The sequence below is a fragment of the Triturus cristatus genome, chromosome 1_2 (assembly GCF_964204655.1).
Source record: "Triturus cristatus chromosome 1_2, aTriCri1.1, whole genome shotgun sequence".
Lineage (NCBI taxonomy): Eukaryota > Metazoa > Chordata > Amphibia > Caudata > Salamandridae > Triturus > Triturus cristatus.
The window spans coordinates 522,659,845-522,686,171 of record NC_140580.1 but is presented as its reverse complement, the minus strand read 5'-3'; the positions used below and the strand labels follow the sequence as shown (position 1 = coordinate 522,686,171).

Sequence of the window (26,327 nt, the reverse complement as noted above, 5' to 3'; positions counted from 1 at the left end):
AAGATTAGGAAAACATGATCTCTGCAAAGCAGCTGTTAATAAGGCTTTGCAGGGCCAGTGCCCACTCCCATTTGTGCCTTTTGGACCTGGTTGAGTGCTCATTAATTGTTGATGCTGGAATTGTGCGGCATTGGCGTGTTGACACTATGAACAAAATGTTTTTGAGATACAAGATAAACAGTCAAGAACACTTGTAGTGCAAACCGTTCTAAAGCAGGGGATTTGACCAGCAGACAGTAGAGGAGTAGGATGTGTGGAATCGGCCGGAAAGGGGGGTATGGGGAATTTGGCTAGGGATTGCAAAAGGACATTGTCTCATTGGCAACATGGGCATCATGTCCCGTGTCTTAAAGTGCAGTCTATAAGTCAAGATGACAATTCTGTTGTAAATCAAATATGTTTAAACAGAAAGACTTACTAGGCACAGCCATGCTCTTAATCAAGGATAAGGAGGCGAAGTCAGTGGGTCAGAGCATCTTTTGTGTGCAGACGGTGCCTGCTGGTGAATCTTCTTTTAGGGTAGCCTATTAAGTTTTACACCAGTGAGCAGGAACTGCCCTCTGTACTGTCTCTATGGGTATCCATAAAAGTTGTTGATCTGAACGAATCTGTGAATAAGCAAATGTGTTGCTTGGGTTTATAATTGCATTATATACTATTGGGAACATCATGCCATTTCCTGTTTATAAACTGTTCTTTAATTCAAGTCATTTTATCTCTTCATCTTTTCTCTTAAATTATCAAATACCTTTCTTTGGTGAATTAATTTCGAATGTGTGCTTTTGTCTCAGGTGCAGGGCGCATTGAACTTTGTTCCAACTTGCTGGAAGGAGGAACCACCCCAAGCTTTGGTGAGTACGGTTTCCACTAGCTCATGTTACCTGCTGCAGGTGTAACCATATTGATTACCTGCCTGTTCTCTCTCGTTTTGTATTCTGTCCAGAGAAAACATAGCATCATATCAATAACATTAAAATTAATGTAATGTATAAAAACTATTTATTTCGTGTCACCAAACAATTAATCCTTGGTCTTTAATTGCTCTCCTTAATATTTTGTTACACCCTTCCATCATTAGTACTAAACCCTAGTTAGCCTCACTAACCTAAATGTATTTAAAAGAAAATATTTGTTCGTGGCATGTGCATACTCCCGGCATCTAGTGTTGGGCTCAGACGTGTGCAAGTTGTTTTTCTTCAAAAGGGGGGTCTTTTTGTCTCACAAGGAGTCGAGAACAAGACGGACGTACTGAACTTTGGCAACAGCAGCAACACATGGACCCACTACTGGTGGGCATCGGACCTAGGACCCGCACCCACTCCCTCCAACCATGCCAGAAACCTCTGAATCATCATTGATATCAAGCTCACCATGAAATCCCACATCAGCGCTGTCTCTTCTGCCTGCTTCCTCACTCTTCTCATGCTACGTAAGATCTTCAAGTGGCTACCCCTACACACGAGATGCACCGTGACACAAGCCCTCCTCACCAGCCGACTGGACTATGACAATGCCCTCTGCGTAGGAATCACCGCACACCCCCTACAGAGACTTCTTACCATACAGAACGCCGCAGCCAGACTCATCCTTTGCCTTCCCCGATGAACCCACATCACACCCCACCTAAGGAAGCTCCACTGGCTCCCTGTACATAAGAGATGCCAATTCAAGCTGCTGATCCACGCACACAAAGCTCTACACAACCAAGGACCTGCCTACATTAACCACCGCTTGAACTTCCACCATCCATCGAGAAAACTACGCTCTGCCTCCCTTTCACTTGCCCATACTCCCCGCATTTACCGAAGCAGAGGTGGAGGACGTTCCTTCCCGCACATTGTAGCAAAGACCTTGAACAGCCACCCATGCACCTCCGGACCATCATCTTACTCTGGATTTCCAAATGGCCCTCAAGACCTGGCTGTTCGAATAAGCCTCTGGGACCTGCAAGCACCTGGATACCTTATCGGGTGATTAGCCGCGCTTTATAAATCCTGATTAATTGATTGAAGGTATAGTGACTCCTCCTATTGCTGTTAATGCCCATGGGCATCAGCTTCCTTGTTCGATTGTTTTTTCTCCCTCGTTGGATTCAGACGTGTCCCTTCGTGCTCTAGTTTGATGCGTATGGTGTTCTTGCCAGGTCCACTTGAATCCTTTCCTTTTCGGTATAAACTTTAGTTGAGCTTACTCGTAGGTTCCAACCATCCGTATCCATTTGGATTTAGGTCTGCGTTTTTTATGATGCCCCATTCATGGCTTGGCCCCTTCGTGCTTCCATCACATCTTCGGAGCACGAAAATGCCCCTGTGATAGAAAGGACTCCATTCTGTTTTTACCTGAATTGTTGTGCCAAACACCCATGGACAGACCTTCAACAATTCTGTAACCTTTGCTTGTCCCCCAACTACCAGGAGAACTCCTTTTCGACTTGCCTCTCTTTTCTAAATACGAAAATACTCTGAAACCATTCATCCAGTCAGATCACCTCAGCATCGATGGCATAGCAGCAAGAGAACAACACTCCTGACCTCTTCAGGGATCACCAACAGCCAGAGGTTTCAGATGCCAAGGTGGGAGAGCTGTCATCAGAGGAGAGTTCTGGCTCTGACACCAAGGTGGACGAGCCGCCACCTGCGCATCACCTAGTGTTGAAGTCTGTCACAGTGAGTACTAACCTCCCATCAACCGCCTCTTGGCATCACTTCCACTCTTAGGAGGCTTGATCTGTAAAGTCCCAGGCCTGTTAGGAGGCATCCGTTCTACCTCTGCCACAAGGCCATGGTGAGCACCAAACAGAGAAGTTGGACCCAATGCCCGCCCAATGTTCGGCACTGTGTCCTTCTTGAAGCCTCACCCTTCCACTTTGACCGCTACTTAGGCTCCGACCTCGAAAACGCCATCGTTGCCTGCATTGGAGGCAGCACCTTCGGAGCCAAAATCCAGCTCTGCGACAGGGGATTATTAAAAATCTGGGACTTCGAAAAGACCAGCGTCCACGGCCGCCTCCTGCACTGCTTCGGAGGATCTCAACCATCCAATCCTTCAGTGCCTCCAAGAGGAACTCGATGCAAGACAGCAGCAGATACATATCTAGCCTTACACCGAGCAAACCCTAACCAAACCTTCAGCCTAAACAAAGGACCCTGTTCCTTCAAAGCAGAATCTGACTTTTGAAGAAGCCTTAAATCTGCCTCCGGAGCAGGTGCCTAAAAAATATCAGCCATTACGAACAATAGCCTGAACCAGGGGCTAAATAATACTAGAATCCAAACAATGGTTCAAGTAAACCAATAAAAATAAAAATAATGTAGGTGATAAACCAAGGTAAAGAAAAAGAACATTAACATCATAGAAATTACAATTGAAAAAAGAAGAAGAAAAAGTAAGAAAAATGGGAAGAGTAGAAAGTTCCAACCACCTATTGAGGCACACAGTACCCACATACATGAAATTTCTGTTGATTAGAAATTGTATTATCCAAATAATTAATTACAAGTACATAAAAACAGTGATGATGGCGCTCATGGGGTTACACAAACAGTGCTAACAAATACAAACAATACCATGTGTAATCAAACAGAGAGTGGATGAGGAAAAATACAAAAGCAAGGTTATGGACGAAACAAAAACACAGAGCAGGAAAAAATGCATCCTTTCTGCGTCGGGTGACCAGAGTTTGCTGGCAAGCAAAAATAGCAAGCATATATACATTTCAAGATTACATAGAATACAATGTACAGCAATGATCGAATCAGAAAAACATTAAAGAGGTCAAGAGGGTCATGGAAATTACACAGCTGCAGGAAGGAGGTTCACACACAAGGTTTCTCGGTTGTGTTTGCCAAAAATAACAGAATTCCTTCAGTTGTTGCGTTTCAAGACATACGTCTTACCAGGGGTGGCCCCTCTGCTATGGCTGAGGAGTGTCATCCCACTGCTTTTAAGCAGTGAGAAACACAAAATGACAAAAACTTAGAGTTATTTTCATTTCATGTTTCCTGTCCTGCTGCTTTGCGATGGGTGGGTGGGCAGGGCTGCTCGGCACTCCGAGCAGGGTGGGGGCAGAGTGGTTTTCCCACTCTTAAGTGCGCAATGACTGTTTGGTCAGCCCTCTCGGTCCGCCCAAAACAGTCATGCGCACTACCCTGTTCTCCATGCAGGCTGCATTACAGCTTGCATGGAGAACATGCCCACCCCTCTAGCCACTGGCTGAGCTTCGTGTCACAGCGGTCTGACCAATCACAACGCTGCATTGCAGCATTTTGATTGGCTTAGGAGAGGGAGCCTGGCTGCCTGCTTCCTGTTCCTGTCGAAGGCAGGAGAGCAGGAGCATAGAAGACACAGTACTTGGCCTTGAGGTAAGTTTTATTTTTTAAATTTCCGATTCCCCCCTCCCGACACCCGCCCTGACCCGCAAGCCATGCTGGCCATGACAGCATCTTACAACATCTTATCGTAAACCTTTAGAAGGAGACAGAGAGTTGAAAACAGCAGCAGTAAATCACTGGTGAGAAACTGCACAACTTTAACAGCCTGACATGGCTGTGGCATATGTGTTAGATAAGCACTTTCTATACTTGAAAAGTTGAACAATTATCCGATCCAGCTGCAAGGCCATTTCGTTATAAGAAACTTAAAGCACCAAAACCCCATTATTCATTCTATGGATAGGTCAGTCTTCCCAATGCCCACCTCCTTACATTCCTTATTCAAAGACTGGAGTCTTATCCCTTGGGTGAGCACAATTTATGTTCTACATCTGGCCTACCTCATGTTACAAAGGTGAAGAGAAACCTGCACGTCTCAGCTAACAAGCCTCTTTTGAGCAAGCATATCACAAAATAACATTCTTCAAAGGACACATAATTAAAGGATAATTCTGAAATGTCTGGTACAAGGGTTCATATATTTTTATTCTCTGGTATGAGATGGAGGGGTTTATTTAGCACCTCCAGGCCTGGTATAAGAAAAGGGGTCAGTAGCTAGTGGCGGAAAGTAAAGTCATTCATAAAACCAACATTAAATGTTTCCTGGTCACAGTGAATACTGCTGCTTGAAGTGTCAATACATGTGTCCTTCTTCACAGGCCACCTGGCTGCACATGTCTGGATTCAAACCAGAGGTGCAACAACATCTCCTCAACTAGTCTTGAGATGGCTAGCATGTGTTTGGCCTGCAAATTGATGATATGTTAGAGAAAATTATGAAGGGCACAGAAACAGCCAAAGCCATTGGTGATCTAGAGTCCTCATCTGCCTGTGTTACTTTTCACACCACGCTATACCATGGAGCTTCTAAGGCTACTACCCCTGAGGCATCCACATCCTTCCCTAGAGAGTAGCAGCAGCAAACACCCTCCTGTGGCTACTACAGGGGAGGATACAAAGGTAACAACAGAAGGGGTTGGGGAAAAGGCACAGCCTCCAATGGTGCCACACCTTCCGAACAGTGATGCACATACCCTTCCCCCGACCATCTAACACCCGTCGGGGGACGATGGCAAGGGTTTCAGCCCCACTAGGCAGAGATCACATCAGACCAGTGGGTTCTAGACATCACAATAGAGGGGTACTGTCTAAAACTCACACAAGCACCACTAAACATTATCGCCTCCCTCCCGCCCCCTCCTCCAATAATAAACTGTCTCTCGAACATCAGCGTCCCATCAAAGAGGAAAGGCATGCACTACTCTGCTATGGGGCCATAGAGCCTGTGCCACCACAACACAGTGAGGTATACTCCTTATACTTTTTAATTCCCAAGAAGAACGGGCCCCTAAGGCCCATCCTCGCCCACAGGGCCATAAACTGTACATCCTGTCTGAGCACTTCCACACTGTGATACTCCTACTTCAGGATTTCATTCATCTACTATAGCAAGGCGGCTTTATGACCGCCCTCACCATGAAGGACGGCTACTTCCAAATCCCCACCCACCCGGCACATTGTTGGTTCCTCCATTTTGTGGTAAGTTATTTATTTTATTTATTGAGTTTTATATAGCGCTGGCTAGACCCGGAGGTATTGGAGCGCTTTACATAAGGAACAACAGCGAGTTACAAGAATAATAATTTAAACATTTTCACAGAAATTTCAAAGTAAAGGACAAATCATAAGAGGCAGAGAGGGACGGGATGGCAAGAATTTGAGTAAAAGGATAGGGGGGAGGGCAGATGAGCAAAAAGAGAAAGACGTTTGGCTCAGAAGTTAAGGAATCATAACTATTAACATAAGGTCAAGGTACAGTAAATTAAAGACAGAGTTACACGGAATTAACAATGATAGTGGAAAAATCAAAGGGGGGGAGAGAAGGTAGAGGGGGACAAAAGTAGTGTTATGAGAGAGGGTGCGGGGATAGGAGGGAGACGGGGGGTGGAGTTGAGGCAGACCAGAAAGAGTGAGAAACGTTTGAGTATCATCCGGGGGAGAACAGAGGAAAGGGGGAAAGGACATAGGTTCAACAAGATGGCGGGTCCAGGGAATCGGCGATGATCGGCAACAAAATGGCGGGCTGGGCAAAAGTAAAAAAATCAAAAAGTCCATTGATGTGAACCAGGGAGCATGATTTAAGTGCAAAAAAAGAAGTCAAAGGGGGGTACGCAGTTCTAAATTCAGAGGCGGGAGGAAGGGAGAAGAGGTGTGCAGGCTCGGGACCACTGGGGCATCAGTGTAGGCAATCTGCCGGTCATGGCTCCCGCGCCCCCATACCTGGAGGATCTCATAAGTCGGGGACGAGGCGGAGCACATCCAGGCAGACGGCTGGCATGGGGAGGCAGCAGCGAGGACTGGCAGACAGCCGATGGAGACAGAGCTGCGCCATGGCTGGCCCCATCATCAGTCATCCGCGGCGACTCATTCCGAGGCAGTGAGCAGAGGGAGAGAACAGCAGCGGGACAAGGAATGTATTTTCCCGATGTCCAGCTGGGTAGGTGACAGACGCGGGAGAACCCGGGCCGGACTCCTCGATAGCCGAACCAAGCGCCTCCACTGGGCATCGGCCATGTCGTCTCGATGTCCCAGAAAGAGTGGAATCACGCCCCAGAGCACTCCAACGCCATCTGGAGCCATCCAAAGGAGCCAGAACTGCGCCGAGGCTGGATAGTCATCAGGAGGACGATAAGCTCCGAGGGAGGCGGTAGAGTCGGAAAGAGAAGCATCAGCGGGGTGATGTAAGCCATGCCCCGATGTCCGGCTGGGTAGGAGACGGCCTCGGGAGAAACCCGGGCCAGCCTCCCCTATAGCCGAACCAAACGACTCCACCGGGCATCGGCCAAGTCTTCTCCGTGTCTGCTGTCCGGATACCGGAGAAAATTACGGGGAAAAAGGGGTTTTAAGACCAGAACGGCAATCACTGACCGGGAGCTCCCGGACGGAGCTCCTCACCGGGCGGCCAGCTTGAGCCTCCTCCAAGTTGTTAGCATTATCAGTTCAAAGTACTGTCCTTCAGAGTAACCGCAGCTCCCACAGTGTTTACAAAGTGTCTTGCAGTGGTAACTGCTCACCTCAGAAGGAGCAGGGTCTAAGACTTCCCTTAGCTGTATAATTGACTGATTAAGAGCGCAATGGAACAGCAATGCCTAGCACATCCAAGCCACCATACAGTTTACAGATGCTTCATTGCATAAGTGCCTAGCAGTGCAGTGGTCTCAGACGGAGGGTCAATGGAAAGATATAGTGTTGTTCTGTGGCCTTACTCATCACTGTGTGCAGTGATGGAATGCCAGCTACCTTTTGCAAGGACGGCCCTTTCTGGACCTAGTTCAGCAGGTGACTATTACAACAGATGTCCTGCTCACCAGTTGGGGAGCACATCTTCAAGAGCCGACTATACAAGGGGGTTTCCATATCAACCATCTGGAGTTGTTGGGGTGGGGCCAAAGAGCCGGTGAGCAAGAGGGCCACATTTATTTGAGGCTCCTGCAGTTAAGGGGCATAATCAAGCACCATCCACTATTTAACACCGATTTCCAGCTCCTACAGAGACTGCGCTATGATTATAATATATCGGAGCCCCTAAGATTATCAACAAAATGCCCCTGGTGCGGGCCGATGAAACAAATGAACTTGCTGCGAACTCCCCAGCCTAGCAGCTGTGGCGACTGGCAGCCACGGTGAGGTGCGGCTGTGACTTCGCCCGACGGCAAGAAGGTCGAGTGAGATGCATCCGGACCGATGCAGTACCTGGCTAGAGTGGCAGGGGCTGCGCGGTTGGTTCTGTGAGCGGGAGCCCTGCGTCTGTCAGTGATGGGTGAGGTTATTGAGGAGGGTCTTGCTGTGCTGCGACTCCGGGCAGTAATGGCTGGCCAGCGCCGATTTTGCACCCCCTCGAGAAGGCTACCCCATGGCATGGAGAGTTGGCAGCATGTGGGAGAGGGTGCTGAGAGCCTGCGACGTGCCCCTCCTCGGCCCATATTGACTTCCCTGTGCGGCCGACTGACCGCCTGGCCTGAGAGGGGCTGCCAGGAGTGTGCTATATCAGCCCCGGACCTGCTAGTGCCTCCTTGCCTCCACAACTAGTGTTAGATGGGCCATTACAAAATAATGGGGTTACCCAAAAGCCGTAGAACCTGGGTGTAATCCGATACAAACAACAAAATGGTCCCAATGAGAGACATACATAAAGAAAAAAAATATTTCACAGACTACACTCTATTCATAGTATCGTGACCCTGAAAGTGATCAAAACGAAGAGGGAAGAAAGAGAGAGGAGAAAAACGACAGAGCCAACTTCAAATATGCAAATAAATAAATATATATTTCAAAAATGGTAATATATACACATTATTCAAGAAATAACAGGTGACGAGTGGCTTTAATTTTAACGATGCAAACTCAAATAAATTAGCAGTGCATGCAGGCAACTGCATGTAGCCTGTCTGCAATGAAGGTAGCAAAAATGGCATCAGTGTAGTAGAGGTGTGTGTTTTATTCCATCCACTATCCCTATAAGGATAATAGTTCAGTCCAGGCTAAGTAAATCAGGTGGTAGACATTTCAACCCAAAGGCGAAGAGGTAACTGTAAACCTTGTATCTGGATCTTCATCAGGACATATAAGGTGAAGGAGGGGCAACCTGTTTAAGAATATTAACAATTAAAGCCTAATGTGTTTTTTTTTTTTTAACTCTTATATCTCTCTCTCTCATGCATAGGCTTACCTGGAGTCGTGCAAGTGTTCGCCCCATGCATGGGCGAACAAAATAATTCTATTGTGAAGGCACGTGGGTTCCTCGTCTGGGGTGGATATGTATTGCAATTCTGAAAAAAAGAATACCGCCTGTGAGTAAGTGAACTCACAGTAGGTACCAAGAGCAAATGACTCACTACAACAGTTGACTCACCCAGAACTAATCAGAAGATCCTTATATGCGGCATCACAATATAAAAAATCTCTTCCAATAGAATGGGTTGCAAGAAAGCTAAAACATACATTATAGGCTAACATATAAGACAAAATAAATATATTGCTATGATCAATGGTTATAGACTACTCACCAATTACGCAGAATTAATCAACATGACCAGGGTGGGACAGCCCTTTGTTTACATTTATCCAAATGAGCTGTGAGGAAACATGAAGTGGATCTAACATTAGTCAAAAATGTTCTATTGTGTCAAACCATTCATGTTTCAAAAAGCGAGCAGCAGCACATTCAACTTACCACTCATGATACAAAGTATCTCTGTGGTCCCTCTTAGCCACAAGACGGTAAGCGGTCGTGGCAGGGCGAAGATAAGGAGCGTCATCAGCTTACACACCGGTGCCCTCTTGTGTGCCTCCGGTGGTTGCCATCTAATGTGTGCTAAGTGTCGTGACTGCAGAGAACGAAAAAAAATAAATGCTGCTGAATGTGAAAACTGATAAAGAGAGTCGTGAGCGCAATAGCGCTAAATTAAACAAACCCATCAGGTTAGAACTTGAAATTGTTCATGCAAGTTCAATAACAAATGGGCACTGCCGCTCAAACTGTTAAACAAGTGCACCTTGGCCAGAGGGGTGAATCTTATGCAGAGAAGACAACTGACCTATGGTGAAATCTTGGTCTTCTGTAACTAAATACAAGATGCAATTTGTAAAAGAACGTAATGTTAGATGGGGCGAAGGTGGGATCCGCTGCTGGTGCACTGTTGGGTTCTCTGGGCTGCTCCCATCGCATATGAATAACCCCTCTGTGCCACCTAGAACTGAGTGCTTGAGGAGATGGAGAGCTAGATATTGAAGGTAGGCGGCTTTCCCACCCTGCTCTATCTCCGCTCAGAGGCCCACCCTGGGAAAGGGGACAGTCCGGAGACCCTACCACCCGACCGACAGGAGAGTGGAGGGGAGACCGAACAGTGGACACTCAAGACAGCCTCAGGTGATCCTTACACTGCGTGAATGTTTCTTTTACTGGGCAGTTGGAATGTGCTGAGCCTGACTACCTCAACCAACAGAGGGCCCCTCATACCTGGATAAGCAGGGTGACTCTCCTTAAAATGGGAAAATTAAATAGTCGGCAGTCGAGGATGCCCTTCGAGCCCCATAGAGGCTCCAGAATGCTGGCTCAGGACTACCCGGCGATAGCTGATATTGATGCTTCTTCTGAGACGGGTTCTGGCGGAGATGAAATGAAGACACTGCTGAAGGTTATGCAGAAAAACCTGGACTCCATCGACTCTAAAATGGATGCGCTCACATCCCCCATGGACACTATCACCAGGAAACTTCATAAACATGAGGACCGCCTCACTGAGGCAGAGCAGCGGATCTCCATGGCAGAGGACTCCCTCACCACGAAGGATGAAACACTTCAGAACGTGGAAAAAGTGCGCCATTGATGCCAAAAACGAGGATTTGGAGGCAAGATCCTGCCGAAATAACATCTGCATCCCTGGTGTACCAGAATATGCCAATACCTGTTGTCAGAAGGCTCAAGATTCTCCACAGGGGCAGAATGTCGCTAATTCCCAATGCCCGCCTCCCAGAGCGCACTGCATATAGCAGCTCCTCCAGGTCGGGGGAAAGGGGAGTGGACAGAGAAGAGACACTCGTGCTGGACCTGAACTCCTTCTTCTCCTTTCTTGGGTGGTAGCTGGAGTACCTAATGCACAGAGGGAGACAACATTTCAACTTTAACTCTATAACTAACTTCTACCTTTCTTCTTCCTCTCCTATCACTCTCTTGCTATTCCTACCAGGTTCGGCGTGAGTAACTGCTCCTCTTCTGATGTTATAGGACTTAGCTACTCCGGCTGGAGCATCTGCTATTTTCCTAATGCACATAGGAGAGACAAGTCACTGTTAAACTCCCTTCCTAACCTTCTAACCCACTAATACATTTGGTCTGTCTTCATACCCTTTTTTCTTCTTTGTACAGAGTCTTTCAATAGAGGAATGGTTATCAGATAGTCACTATTAGGTTTCCCTTCTTATTGCCAGTAATCCTACTGATTTTGTGTTCACCATATGAATTTCTGACCACTGGATTAGTTCATAGTTTTGAAGAGAATCTTATATGCTCAGCTCTCTAGGATACGCGCAAAAAGGAAACTAGGTAAGGATAGAAGGTGGGAGGACAGAATAGGGAAGCATGCATGAAGAAGGGGTTTAGGAGACTGAGCAAAAAGTGGTCGAAGGCGCCTTGAATCCCTTTTTTCTTCGCAATGAAGTCTTGGAAAGAAAAGTCAATACGCTTACTTGTCTTTGGTTTTCTAGGTCATAACCCACTCGCTCACCCAAGGCTCAACGGTAAGCCTACCGGAGCAAGGAACAGCGGGTTGCCTCTGAAGTCCTTGGATATGGTTAGCGTTCCAAATTCCTGAGGTGGAAACGGCTGCTCTAAAACTGTGGACACTTCCCACTTAAATCTGCTGAACTCTTTTCATACACCTAAACTATTAATTTCACTTCGTGGAGTGATTCTGATAGACTTTGATAGGCGCTACAGAATTACTGAAGTGTAGCGCGACTTCAGGAAAACGTCCTCTCTCGTCAGAATTCAAATTGAAGTGCGCAGTAGAACGCGCACGTGCTGAAGAAGAAATCTCGCATTGCGCGAGATCTGCTAATGCCTGATGCGAGTACATCATGAGAGTTGAGAAACAGGGCGGCCATCTTAAAAGGGTCAATACTGCCTCAAACATTAACCCAGCAGTTGCAACAAGATGGTTTCACAATGACCCTACGTTTCCCAACTGGATTATTCACTATAGAAATGACGTTTACGAGATTCCTGACACCTGGCGAGGGATGAATATGTGGAGCAACTGTTGCTCTGAACCTCCGCACAGACGTTTTCTCCCAGTTGCTGGAGGAGGCGGGGGTGCATAGATCCCTGATAGCGAGACCTTCTCCTGGGGTCCCGGCGCAGCTCTTAATTGCCCCCTTGTTGAACTTCCGCAATCAAGACATGACACACTGTCTGGCCAGGGAAAAAGTGAAACTATCCTTTGATGGCTATGAACACTGCATTATATTCAAACTTCACTATCGCCATCCTGTAGGCCAGAAGAAAGTTCCTACCCATCAAACTACAGCTGCTCAAGGCCAACATAACCTATTCAATGTTATATCCAGCCCGGTTGAGGGTAACGCACAATGTTAGACATGTTTTTCAGACCCCTCAACAGGCGGTTGTGTCCTAAAGCATCTAACCCGTAAGACATGGCAGAATCATGCAACTAGGGATGGGGACGACGCATCACGCAGATTGAGTGACTTCAAATGATACGGAGGCCCAGCGCTTCAATAATCACTGTCAGTCGCGCACCCCATCCTCTTTATTACTGGTCCATCTGGCTGACTATTACATGATGGTCTTGCTCGTCGGACCGGTTTCTGGTTGCTCCACTATACACTTCAGAGGCATAACGAACAGTCTACCCTTTACAACAGTGACCTCAGTCTGTGGGGGAACCCAGTTGGCATTTCTAGTGACACCCTGGGGTACTACACATACTGCTACATTGTTTGCTTTACCCCAGGTTGGTATGTTTCACACAGGTTGAATATGGGGAGGTTTATTAGAAAGGACTCAAATATGAGAGATGCCCTGATGGGATTCGGCCATCAGTGTGAGTGGGTTAGGGTGGGAGGGATTTTGGTTACAGACACATGTACACTTTCTAGTGCACTCATAGTCAGCAGTGGCACGCTTGATTTCACATCCTACATGCCCCACATAGCGATGCAAAAGTTGCCATGTAATTGCCTAACTCCTTGCCATGGCACCACCTGATCATGGAAGGAGTGCAACCGTGACCTGTGTGACCTGAAATTTGCGGAGGCTGGGGAACCCCTACAAAAAGAGGCAGGTGCTAGCATTCTTGGACAGATGTAATGTTTCCCTGGCCCTACTGCAGAGACCCACTTTGACCCCCATATGGATCCCGCATTTGCAAAAATATGGGCAACGCATCTGTCTATCCTCGTATTCCTTGTATGCCCGAGGTGTAGCTGTCCTGATCAAGCAAGACTTCCCCCACCTCTCCACTGAGGGGTCTTTTACTGACTGACAAGTCTGGTACATCATTTTAGTTGGCAGACTGGGAACAACCTCAATCACAATGGTGAACTGCTATGACCCTAGCACAGACAACCTGTGTTTCTTTGACATAGTATGGAGAACGGCGCAGTCCCTTATCAAGGGGAAACTGCTATGGGGTGTCAATTTTTATTGTGCCCTCTATGATCTCCTTGATAGGTCTCGAGCCGCCCTTGTGGGAGGAACACAGTCCACCAAATGGCTAAGGATTAGCATGGAAGACCATACTCTAATGGACGTATGGAGACAGAAAAAGCCCGAGCTGCAAGAGGACAACTACTACTACGCAGTCCATGACATATGTTCCCGGTCGGACTTCTGGTGTCCACCAGGGACATAAGTATCTAGGAAATACGCTAGATCTCTATCCTAAGTGGAGGGAGAACGCCCTGGGATGGTGCTGGCAAATATAATTAAATGCCTCTGGACAGGTAACATTATCACCCACATTGTGGACGACTGGATACACCGCACCAGAACACAGCACAGATTTTGCATGTATTGCATACATATTGTACTACACTATATTCCACCAAGGAATCCACGTCGCCTTCGGATGTTACAAGACTTAAAAAGCCAGCACGTTCTTATGCCTTCAAGGCATTTGACTCACTAGAATGGTAATACCTATTCACCATTGTGGTTAGAATGGGCTTCCCGGGCAAGATGACTGGATTAAGTTGCTCTGTGATACACCGTTTACTAGAATATGAATCAAAAATTGTTACTCATCTTCCATTAGCTGTTAATAGTGGGATGAGGCAGGGATGCTCCATGTCATCTATACTCTTTGCCCTGGCCCATGAACCATTGGCAGGTAAACTTGGGCAGTAGTACACAACGTATGCCCATAGGTACACCACCTGGCACATATGTATCTCTTTCTACGTGGAAAACATGACCCTGTACCTCAGAAACCCCAGTGCATGTCTCAATGTGATACTTGGGGAATTCATACGATTCATGGCACTGTGGGATTCTCCATCAACTGGAGTAAGTCGCAGATTTTTCTGCTAGCACAATCCACTTCACCTCATACATCCCCATGGAGTTGTGCAGCAACTCTGTGAAATATTTAGGAATCTGGGTCCACCAAGGCATGGATATCGTACTACACAAGAACTATGGACAAACCCTGAACAACTGTGAGATGCCCACCGACTTGAGAATCACAGTTTTGTGGCTGGCATTTTTAACCTATTGTAATGAGCAGCATGATCTATATGTGGTAAATAATTTAATTACCGGGACTTAATTTGATACAGAAACATAATAAAAATAGCTCAGTAAATAAGAGGCAGAATCCGTGGTATTAGAGGTTCGGAATGGGCTTTATTCCAATGGACGATTCGAATCGGTTGCTCCAAGTTCCATCACCACGAAGGTTCAGGAAGTGAAGTACATACTTTATTGATAATTAATCACTTTTATACAATAGGCATTTACAGTGAAGCAAATGCAAGAGGCGTAACAATTGATAGTGTGGATAATACATTCATGCGTAGCAAAAAGTAGGCGTAACTGGGTGTGATTAAAGAACGTCATCAGATGTGATGTCATAATAGGGTGGTTACATGAAAGAATTTCGCAATGTCAGCAGAAATACTTGGCAGAAATGCGCGCGCAGCAGCATGACGTGTGATTGACGTGCAACTAGGGGGTGAAGGGGACTTGACATTTAGCTCTACATGTGGCGACAGAAGTCTGGAGGGTCAAGTCAACCTAATCCCAAATCATATCTAACATCCTATGTTTAAAGAACTATGTTATCCAAAAGAGAGGTCTCTTAGAGTAGAATCTTATTCTATACTGACTATACTGACTGTTAGTGCGTGTACAAGCGTCTAAGTGTCTACACTAGATGCGAGGGCGGAAATCTTCCATAATAATAGGGCTATGAATTACTTGCATAAAGACAGAGAAGCCGGGCCTTTGCTCGGTAGCTGGAAGAATGTTTACTTAAACTACTAGACAGGAATGCATTGGGCAGGGAACGGAGCAGATAATTTCGAAGGTGAAATACAGTTTTTGGCAGGCAACAGGCTGATGTCAGGCTTCGTGAGCCGCGCAGGGAATGAGACAAAGTTCATGGTCACAGATGCAGGCTCAGACTGGAGCTTTCAGAGGCAGAAGGCAAGAAAAGCTTGATGACAGAATCAGGGCCTACTTGCCTGGACTGTAAAATGGCATAAGTGAACCATATAAAGCCGGTGGCCTTTCATACTTAGGAATGGAATATCCGGCCTATTCATGGCGGATCTGAAAGAGGACATGTTGGCGGTGGACGCACATGTGTTTGCGTCTTCATAACTGGAACTGGAGGGAACATACATGTACTTGTGATTCATACATGAAACCGTTGGGGTCCAAGATAGGGGACATAACTGATCAGAAAAATCCATATTTCCACATTCCCTCCTTGTCCCCTACTTGCCCGTTAAGAGATATCAATCTTCATCAATCCGTTGATCTGTTCATATAGCATCATTTGTTCTTCTTTCTTCTTCCGTGATGAATGAAATCTTGGTGGTGGGATACACGATGTGGCACACAGACCACAGATCGCTGGTCCACATTGTAGACATAGACAGCAACTGAATAGTATGAGAAGGCCAATACCTAGGAAGGATAGGACCTTCCATCCAAAGGTGGATAATACACTCCAAAACCAACCGGACCAAGTCCAGGTGCCTGGGTTCTGGTGTATCTGGCTTGCAATCTTATGAAGGCGAGTTATGGCTTTATATACAGATGGCGAAATTTTCTGGTATGAAAATGCAACAACTTGATCGGATGACCCTACAAGCTCCGCCCCTATCGGCCAGGATGACGTCAAGGACAAGACGATTTTGAAGCACAACAATCCGCATAGCAGACTGTTCTTCTGTTAAATTGCCTAAGGCGGAAATAGTTTCGTTCACTACTGCTTCAAGGGTTCTAGTTAATCTACGTATCAGCTTACTATTAGTAACGGTACCTATATAGGGAAAGAGACCTTTATTGAAATCTGTGTATTTTTCCCATGCTGTTTCAGTGTAATCGACTATTGGGAGATCTCTCCTTTCTCTATTGTGTACTAAATGAGTATTTCTGTGATAATCAGGAGGAGCTAGGAAAACAGGTGGCAAAAGAAATCCAATGTAGCAAGTACCATCCCAATCTAGAGGCAAACGTACATAGGCCGTCTGACCACATATAAAATAGGAATGGCGGGAAGCTTTAAATGTAGACTTGCCTTGATCACTAAATTCTACTACAGTGGTGCATCTACTATGGCCCATATGTATGGAACCATTCTTTCTTACACATAATTCACCTTTTACTGGAAATATTGACATAGCGGGCAAAATTGGAGTAGCTTCGGATTCGACATTTAGGATCATAAGATTAAGCGTAAAATTACCTAATCCATACACTTCATTTTCTAGATCAGTTCCTGTTCTCCTGGGAAGTCCCTCCTTGTTAGGGTAGCAGACTTTAAGTAAAACTAAGTTCAAATTTCCCCATACCCAGTTATCTTGATAAACTGCAGAATTCGAATCTAGGGAATTAATTAAACTAAACCATGCTCCACAGGAGCCGTTGTGTGTGAACGGGTATGGAAAGAGAGGTAGAATTCCTTTATAATTCTGATAGGGAGGGAGTCGGCCACATATCCAACAATTTGTAGCATTGCTAACCTGATGGGAATGATGTAACATACTAATAAACGTGTTATTGCGCAGCGCAAATCTATAAGACAACTCAAGCGGAGGTAATTCACTAAAAGAATGTTCAGCAGTAATATTATAAACATATCTAGAAATAGGATAATATATGTGCAACAATATACTTGCAGTAATTATTAAAAGACTTAAGAAAAACAAAATTAATAACGTCACTGTGCAATGACTACGCAGTGATTTACAGTACGCCTGTCGTTTCAACATTTTTCGGGTGTGTTCTCTATTCAGGTCTAAGGGATACATGTCAGAGACAATTCAACCGCTTCACCTTGGAGAGGACTTAAACAATCAAATTGCTTGACTGATTAGACCTGAGTTTTAGTTTATATAGTTCGCGATTACTCGGTTCAACCAAAGGAAGTTTTGAGTCAATGGGGGAAGACACACAAGGTGTGGTATTTACATCCGATGGTAGTCCATGAAATTTCTTGATATGACTTGAATGAACCCAGCCTTTTCTGCCCTCGATCTTCACGGCTGTCCTTGTGGTGAGCAAGACCAGCTGCGGCGACTTCCACCTAGGATCCAGCTGAGTCTTTCGATCAAAGTTCCTCACCAGGACCAGGTCCCCCGGAACTACGTCATGGGGTTTCACCTCAGTGTTGTCAGGAAAAGCTGCAGCTACCTGTGAACGACAAGATTGTAGTGCAGACATCAAGGAAGCCAGGTAATCTGTCAGCATATTACAGTCAATATCAGTTATTTTGCGTGGTATAGGCGTCCCCCACATATTTGGTGGTCTGCCAAAGATCACCTCATACGGGGATAGCCCTGTTCGAGAGTGTGCTACCATTCTCATGTAAAAGAGTGCAACTGGTAACGCTACTACCCAGTCGACACCTTTCTCTCTGCATATTTTGGACAATCTGATTTTCAGGATCTGATTATGTCTTTCTACGAGACCTGCTGCCTCGGGGTGTCGGACACAGTGGAATTTCCACTGATAGCCTAACAAAAGTGAAACGTGTTTCATTAGTTCGGATGAGAACGGCTGGCCGTTATCTGAGTAGACAACACGTGGTAAACCGTATCGTGGGAAGAATTCTCGAACCAACTGTTTGGCAGTAGTCGGGGCAGTGTAATCTGAAACCGGGTATGCCTCTGTCCAACGGGAAAGAGCGCATACAATTACGAGAACATATTTGAATCCTCGACATCGTTCCATCTGGATAAAATCCATCTGGAGGACTTCAAAAGGGTGATCAGGAGGCTGAAATCCACCCTGTTCTACGGGAACGCTTTTTCCTGGGTTGAACTGACAACAGATCATACAGGTACGAACTTTTTGTTTAGCTGCTGCTCGTAAATGTTTATTGAACCAAATGTGTTGAATGCTATCTAGCATAGCTTTTTCTCCTAGATGCGCTGGACTATGTATAGTGTTAATTATAACTTGGACCATTGAATCAGGAAGGAACCACACAGATTTTTCCTTCGTCATCCATCCTTGATCCGTTTGGATCCCTCCTAATTCAGTCCATTTCCTTATTTCATCTGGTGTAGCATGTGTCTGTATGTCAATTACGTCAAGAGTAGGATCTTTAATCGTCATACAATGTGTTGGCGTCAGGACTATTGTCTTTGTCAGGTCGGATGTTTGAGTTTGAGCAGTCTGTTTAGCTGTTCTGTCAGCTAGATCATTGCCTTGGGAAATGATATCAGTAACTTTCGTATGAGCTTTACATTTCATAATTGCTATTGCAGTGGGTAGATGTATTGCATCTAATAAAGCATGAATGAGGGGTCCGTGCTGAATGTGGGCACCGTGAGAAGTTAAATAACCTCTCTCTCGCCACAGCACGCCGAAGTCATGTACAACTCCGAATGCATAACGTGAATCAGTGTATATGTTGACTTTTTTATTTGTGGCTTGAATACAGGCTTGTGTCAGAGCGATGAGCTCTGCGGCTTGAGCTGACAAGGTATTTATGCAATTTGTTTCGATGACTTCAGTGTCTGTTGTGACTGCGTAAGCAGCCACTAACTCTCCTGTACTTGTTCTCATACATGAACCATCTACATACAACGTCAGGTCTGGGTCTGACAATGGGACATCCGTCAAGTCTTGTCTGGGTTTCGTCGTGATTGTAATAACTTCAATACAATCATGAGCTAGTGGGTCTGTTCCGATTACAGGTAAAAGTGTGGCAGGATTCAATGTGTTACAACGTCTGATTTCTATATGTGGCTGAAACAATGTTAATTCATACCCTGTAAGTCGCGCTATAGTTAAGTGTTGTGTTTGCGTTCGATTCACAAGAACCTCTACTGCATGTGGTACTTGAACTGTCAATGGATGTCCTAACACTATGGCATCGCTTTGTCTGATTGCTAAAGCTGTCGCTGCCACTGATTTCAGGCACGCAGGCAAAGCCTGAGCTACGGGATCTAATGTACTAGAAAAATAAGCACATGGTTTATGTGATCCTGCTTGTTCCTGTGTGAGTACTGACAAGGCAGTACCTTCGCGTTCTGTAACAAAGAGTGTAAACTGTTTATTGTAACATGGTGTTGCTAAAACAGGTGCTTGGCATAAAGCTTTCTTTAGGCTTTCAAAAGCTTGTGTATGTTCCTGAGTCCAAGGGAGAACAGTCGATGTGGCTGCCTCCTGTGTTGTCAATTGAATGAGTGGTTTTGCTAGAAATGCATACTGAGGGATCCACTGCCTACAATATGAAGTGAGGCCTATGAAAGCCCGCACCTCCTTTTGTGTCTTGGGTATTGGCATGTTAGCTATTAACTGAATGCGGTCGGGTGTAAGCTGCCTTCCCTCCTTGGACAGCGAGTGTCCAAGATAAACAACTCGCTGGACACAGAATTGCAGCTTAGAAGGGGACACCTTGTGCCCCTTTTCGGCTAGAAATTGTAAAACTGTCAGTGATGCTTTCTCGCATTCGGGTTCGCTTCTAGCGGTGATCAGCAGATCATCGACATATTGAAGCAAGGCAGTGTTAACTGGCATGTGGATACTGTCGAGTTCTCGTTTCAGTGCTTGGCTATAGATGCTGGGGCTTTCTGTAAATCCTTGAGGTGCGCGTGTGAATTTAAAGCTACGTCCATTTAAACTAAATCCGAACAAGTATTGGCTTTCCGGATCTATTGGGACGCTGAAAAAGGCATTCTTGAGATCAATTACAGTAAAGAATGTTGCTTCGGAATCAATAGCTGTCAGTAATGACGAAATATCTGGGACCACAGGGAATTGTGGCACAATGCACTTGTTTAATTCGCGCAGATCAATAACCAATCGATATACTGGCGGGGCCTTTGGATCTGTTCGTTTAAGAATCGGAATTATCGGTGAATTACATACATTGGAGTCTGTTTCCACAACCACTCCTTGGGCAATGAGCTCGTCAATGATTTGCAGTAAAGCCACTACAGCATCTGGTGGTAACTTGTATTGTCGCATTCGGGGTAGTACCACTCCTGCCTTTAGTGTAACTCGATATGGTGTAATATTCATGCAACCAACATCAGTAGGGCCTTGTGCCCATAGATGTGTAGGTAAAGTCTGCAGTCGGGGATCCATGTCTCTAGACACATAGTGACCTTTAAAATCACGTAAAAACAATCTTACTCCTTCCGGAGAACAACATATTATAGCTCCTAGAGCTTTCAGTGTTTTTATACCTAACAAGTTTTCTGGACATGATTTAGTAAGCAATAAATCTGTAGTTCGGGTCAAAGGTCCTATCGTAAGTGGAAGAGGCTGTGATACTTCATTAACAATAGGTTTTCCTGAAAAACCAAGGGAAATATTCTGTGAGCCTGAGAGGGGTGCCCCTGGAACTTCACTACGTTTTATGGTTGTTCGACTTGCCCCTGTATCGAGTAAAAATTTTCTATCTTGGCCTAATAATTCACTATGTACATAAGGTCCTTCTTGGTCTACAGGGACCTCAATAAGGGGTAAGTCAACTTCCCTCTCTAGGCTGGTTCATGCGTATCGTTGATAATCAGGATAGTCGTACTGTGCGGTCTGGTACAGCTGTCGTGTCGTGGTTTGTGTGGCAGCAACAGGCAGCGCTGGTGCAGCTGGCACAAACTGTATAGACTGTGGTGGAGCTGGCATGGACTGTGCATGCTGCGGGGCTCCTTGTTCATTCTGATCCTGTCTAAGTGGCCGTGGTCTTTCTTTTGTGATACCTGTGGCGATATTACGCTTCAGGACTGGGCAATCGTGTATGTAATGGCCTAGTTGTTTACAATAGTTGCATGTCCCTTTTACAGGTCCTGCTGAATCACCGGAATGTGTCGTACCCTTTTTATGTCCTTCAGCTGGAACTGTCTGGGAGACTAGCATTTTCATTTTCGTGTCTTTCATGCGTCTTTGTTCATGTTCTTGTTCCTCTCTAATTCTATTGTGATGATACTGTAACATTTGTAACATTTGTGATGGGGTGTTACCTTGCCAGGTACTCTCGAATTTTAATACTCTATTCTTCACTTGGGGTAAGGAATTTTCAACTAACTTTGTCACAAACAGATGTGGGTATGATTCGCTACTTGCTTTTATGCCACTATTTATACCAAAACATTTTTCAAATCGGGCATAGAAATCACTAGTGTCTTCATCTTGCTTTTGTTTACAGGCTGAAATTGTACCCCAGTCTTCCTTTTTCGTAGTTAATAAACGTGGCAGTACCTGTACTAGTAAACCTGGTAGTGCTTTAGTTTTATCCCCAAGCCCTGCTCCTGCAGTTCGGGCCTTTTCTTCTGCTTCTAATGCTGACCAGTCTATCTTTTGGTCTCCCACCTCCCACTCTTTTTCCTTGAGTTTTTCATAAATGCCAGCAGGCATCAATACCTTTAATATTGTCATAATGTCGGGATAGGTATACTCTCCCATGAGTAACATGTCTTTAATTTCTCGGTGGAAACCCGCTGGGTCTTTGTCATGACTGGGTACCACTTTCTTCATTTGTAACAATTCTATTTTCGATATGGGCGTATATACAAATACACGTTTAAACTCATTGTCCTCGCCTTTTATTGGGTGTACTTCTCGTAAGGGATTCTGCCTGTCTATGTAATACGTGGTTCTTTCCTTGATGGGCAGTGAGACATGTTCTGGGCATACAAAGAGAATGTACTGTTTTCTTGATTCTAGTATTTCTTTAATTAATTTAGTACCTGAACCTCTCCATCTATTCGTGAGTAATTCAGTCAATATATCAGGTAAGGGACCAGGATCTGAGTGTTGACTCTTATATAGTATAAGGAGTTGTTGAATCATATAAATCCCAGCTAAACGCTGTTCATCTGGGGTGAGATTCAAAAATGTGTGTGCTACTGTATCCTCACCATACTTCCCGGGACTGTCAACCCAATGAACGGCTGACCTGGCTAATTCTTGTTCATCCATAGAATCGAGAAAATGATAACCCCTTCGTTCTTGGAGTAATTTGTCAGCGGCTTGGAACGAATGCTCGGGGGACCTTATATTTATTATAGGTGTTTGGAAATTCCTGTTATTATCTGGACATATCGGACGTATCGGGTCAATAAAACATCTAGTACTATTACAAGATCTTCCTCTACCTACATAGGCTATGGTGTCTGACTGTCCTGTGGGCAGTCCTGATCCTTCCTCCTCGCTTTGTTCGAACTGGTCTACCGCTAATCTCTCTTCGTGTAGGCGTTCTATTTCTTTACGGATCTTTCGGCACATGGCTATTATACAATTTTGCTTATCATGTCTCCCTTCTGATATATTCTGGCTCCATCTGGTAAGAGTTTGCATCGCTTCCGGGTCTACCCCCGGTCGGTCTTGATTTCTGATCACACAATTTATGAGGAAACGTAACAGTTCCCCCTGTATCTCCACTTTCTGGTATTCCATAGCTCTGTTAATACATTCAGAATCTCGCCCTGTTTGGACAAAATGATATATATTATCTAGATGCACAGTCATTCCTGGTATCTTCCCTAGATACACCGCGGCTCGTCTGATACGTAATGATGCCATGATCATTTCGTCCTCTTTGCCGGGCACAGGGTCATATCTACAATCTATAAGAAGTTCCTTAAGCGTGCGGGCATTTATGAGTTTGGGGGTACGTGAATGTGCTGATTCTTGAAAGGTAAGTTTATTTACTCTGGGTGGCGTAGAAAAAATGTTGGTAGCACCTCCCGTAGCCCCATCTGGGGTATCGGGCGTGAAAGGATTCGTTGAACGCGATACAGCAACTATAGGTGTGGACACAGCTATAGAAGTAGCTGTAGGAACAGATGTAGAAACAGATGTGCTTGCCGGAACTTGTGTCAGGATTTGTTGCTGTAGAGATACAGATACTGGATCTTGGCGTTGAACCTCCCTGGCAGGCGGTCTATGTGGGGCGGGATTAGCGTACTCGGGAGCTGCGTCATCTAAATATGAGGAAAGAAAAACATCTTCTGCGGTTCTAGGATGCCCCTTAGGATGTATTTTTATTGGAAACAATGGGGGTGGCAAGTCTTTTGGTATTTCCGGAGTAGCCTTAGGTAATCCCTCGGCCAGGAGGGGATACATACCATTCATAAGGGCATTTCTTTGTCTGTCTACTTGTTCTGATTTCACTCGTGTACCTTCTTCAATTAATAGATTTTCTCGGACTTTATTTGAATTCTCTTTATATTTCTCTTCCTGTCAGAGTGCTTTTTCTGTACGTCTATGAGATTCTTTACGCCATAACTCAACGGCGTCTTTCTGTGACTGTCTGACTTTCCTTTTCCATAACTCTTCCTCTACTTTCATGATGCACTCTGCATCCCAGGTCCCAGCTGCGGGCCACCTCTGACTTTCTGGTAATTCCTTGGTGTAGTCTACCCATAAATCAAGAAATAATATAGCGTCTAAGCCATGTTTATGATACATGAAGTACCCTGGAGTGTCCCTAGGAGGAATAGGAACAGCTTCTTCGAGTACCCCTTTTCTTGTTGTGATCTGTCTTAATTTCGAAAAGAGCGGCATATTGAGAACTGATCTGATACTTGATCTTGAACAAACTTAATACAAATAAACACAATAATGAACAGTCATTCATACCACAATATGCAGAACGTATTTAAAACATTTAACATTTAACATTTAACTGAGCAACAATAATGATGACGATCTAAGGAAAACTTAATCACTAAACATAATACTCTGCATTATCTGGATTATTCTGATTTCTCTGAATTTATATACTTGATATACTAGATATACTGCTAAACAGTACAGATATACTGCTGAAACAGTGCAGACCGGATTTGTGTACCCAAACCCGTCTTGACCGGCACAACCTATGTGCACGTCAGAACGCCTCCCCAGTAATGGTACTCACCGGGTAGCTCGGAACGGAAGGCCTCGGAAACTGAACTGAACTTGAACCGGACTGGACTCGACTCGAACACTTCGGACACTTCGGGAACTTGGTGGGCCTCTGTATACCTCGGATCTTGCTCTCTCAGCTAGGCTCTGGTCGGGATACTTCGCACTTCTCACCGCCTCGTCTGGGTGTTGATCGCAGCCTCAGTCGCCCCCGCTTGACCGGAGGGAGATACAGGAAATCCTGCTGGTACGCGTTGTTGTCCGTCCAGCTGTGGCAGGAGACCGGGCCTGCAACGCACCGCCGGCGCGTGAGATGAGAAAGTGTCCCTGTTCGGGCGCCATTCATGTGGTAAATAATTTAATTACCGGGACTTAATTTGATACAGAAACATAATAAAAATAGCTCAGTAAATAAGAGGCAGAATCCGTGGTATTAGAGGTTCGGAATGGGCTTTATTCCAATGGACGATTCGAATCGGTTGCTCCAAGTTCCATCACCACGAAGGTTCAGGAAGTGAAGTACATACTTTATTGATAATTAATCACTTTTATACAATAGGCATTTACAGTGAAGCAAATGCAAGAGGCGTAACAATTGATAGTGTGGATAATACATTCATGCGTAGCAAAAAGTAGGCGTAACTGGGTGTGATTAAAGAACGTCATCAGATGTGATGTCATAATAGGGTGGTTACATGAAAGAATTTCGCAATGTCAGCAGAAATACTTGGCAGAAATGCGCGCGCAGCAGCATGACGTGTGATTGACGTGCAACTAGGGGGTGAAGGGGACTTGACATTTAGCTCTACATGTGGCGACAGAAGTCTGGAGGGTCAAGTCAACCTAATCCCAAATCATATCTAACATCCTATGTTTAAAGAACTATGTTATCCAAAAGAGAGGTCTCTTAGAGTAGAATCTTATTCTATACTGACTATACTGACTGTTAGTGCGTGTACAAGCGTCTAAGTGTCTACACTAGATGCGAGGGCGGAAATCTTCCATAATAATAGGGCTATGAATTACTTGCATAAAGACAGAGAAGCCGGGCCTTTGCTCGGTAGCTGGAAGAATGTTTACTTAAACTACTAGACAGGAATGCATTGGGCAGGGAACGGAGCAGATAATTTCGAAGGTGAAATACAGTTTTTGGCAGGCAACAGGCTGATGTCAGGCTTCGTGAGCCGCGCAGGGAATGAGACAAAGTTCATGGTCACAGATGCAGGCTCAGACTGGAGCTTTCAGAGGCAGAAGGCAAGAAAAGCTTGATGACAGAATCAGGGCCTACTTGCCTGGACTGTAAAATGGCATAAGTGAACCATATAAAGCCGGTGGCCTTTCATACTTAGGAATGGAATATCCGGCCTATTCATGGCGGATCTGAAAGAGGACATGTTGGCGGTGGACGCACATGTGTTTGCGTCTTCATAACTGGAACTGGAGGGAACATACATGTACTTGTGATTCATACATGAAACCGTTGGGGTCCAAGATAGGGGACATAACTGATCAGAAAAATCCATATTTCCACATATACACCATAATAGTCCCCCGCCCAACGTTCAGACCCCGAGACATATGGGGCCCCCTTTGATAATTTCTTTTGAATACGCCCGTACAGGCTCACAGGTCAGATATCCCCAGGACCCACTGGAAGCAAACGTCATGCCCACCTAGCACCTTCCTGTTGATCCGCTGACGGAGCACAGCTGACACTGCAGGCCACTAATGCTGCATTGCTCTGTGCAGGGGGAGCTGGTAGGAACGGATAATTTGATTAA

At 45.4% G+C, this 26,327-nt stretch overlaps 1 protein-coding gene across 9 annotated transcripts in view; it reads left to right on the top strand.

Annotated features, from left to right (window-relative positions):
- CUTC (cutC copper transporter) overlaps positions 1–26,327 on the top strand; it is a 227,070-nt gene that overhangs the window by 95,863 nt on the left and 104,880 nt on the right. For all 9 annotated transcript variants that reach the window (XM_085606309.1, XM_085606310.1, XM_085606302.1 and 6 more), the window contains one exon: positions 792–851. In XM_085606309.1, the coding sequence (XP_085462435.1) occupies positions 792–851 (60 nt within the window). The remainder of the gene's footprint in view (positions 1–791; positions 852–26,327) is intronic.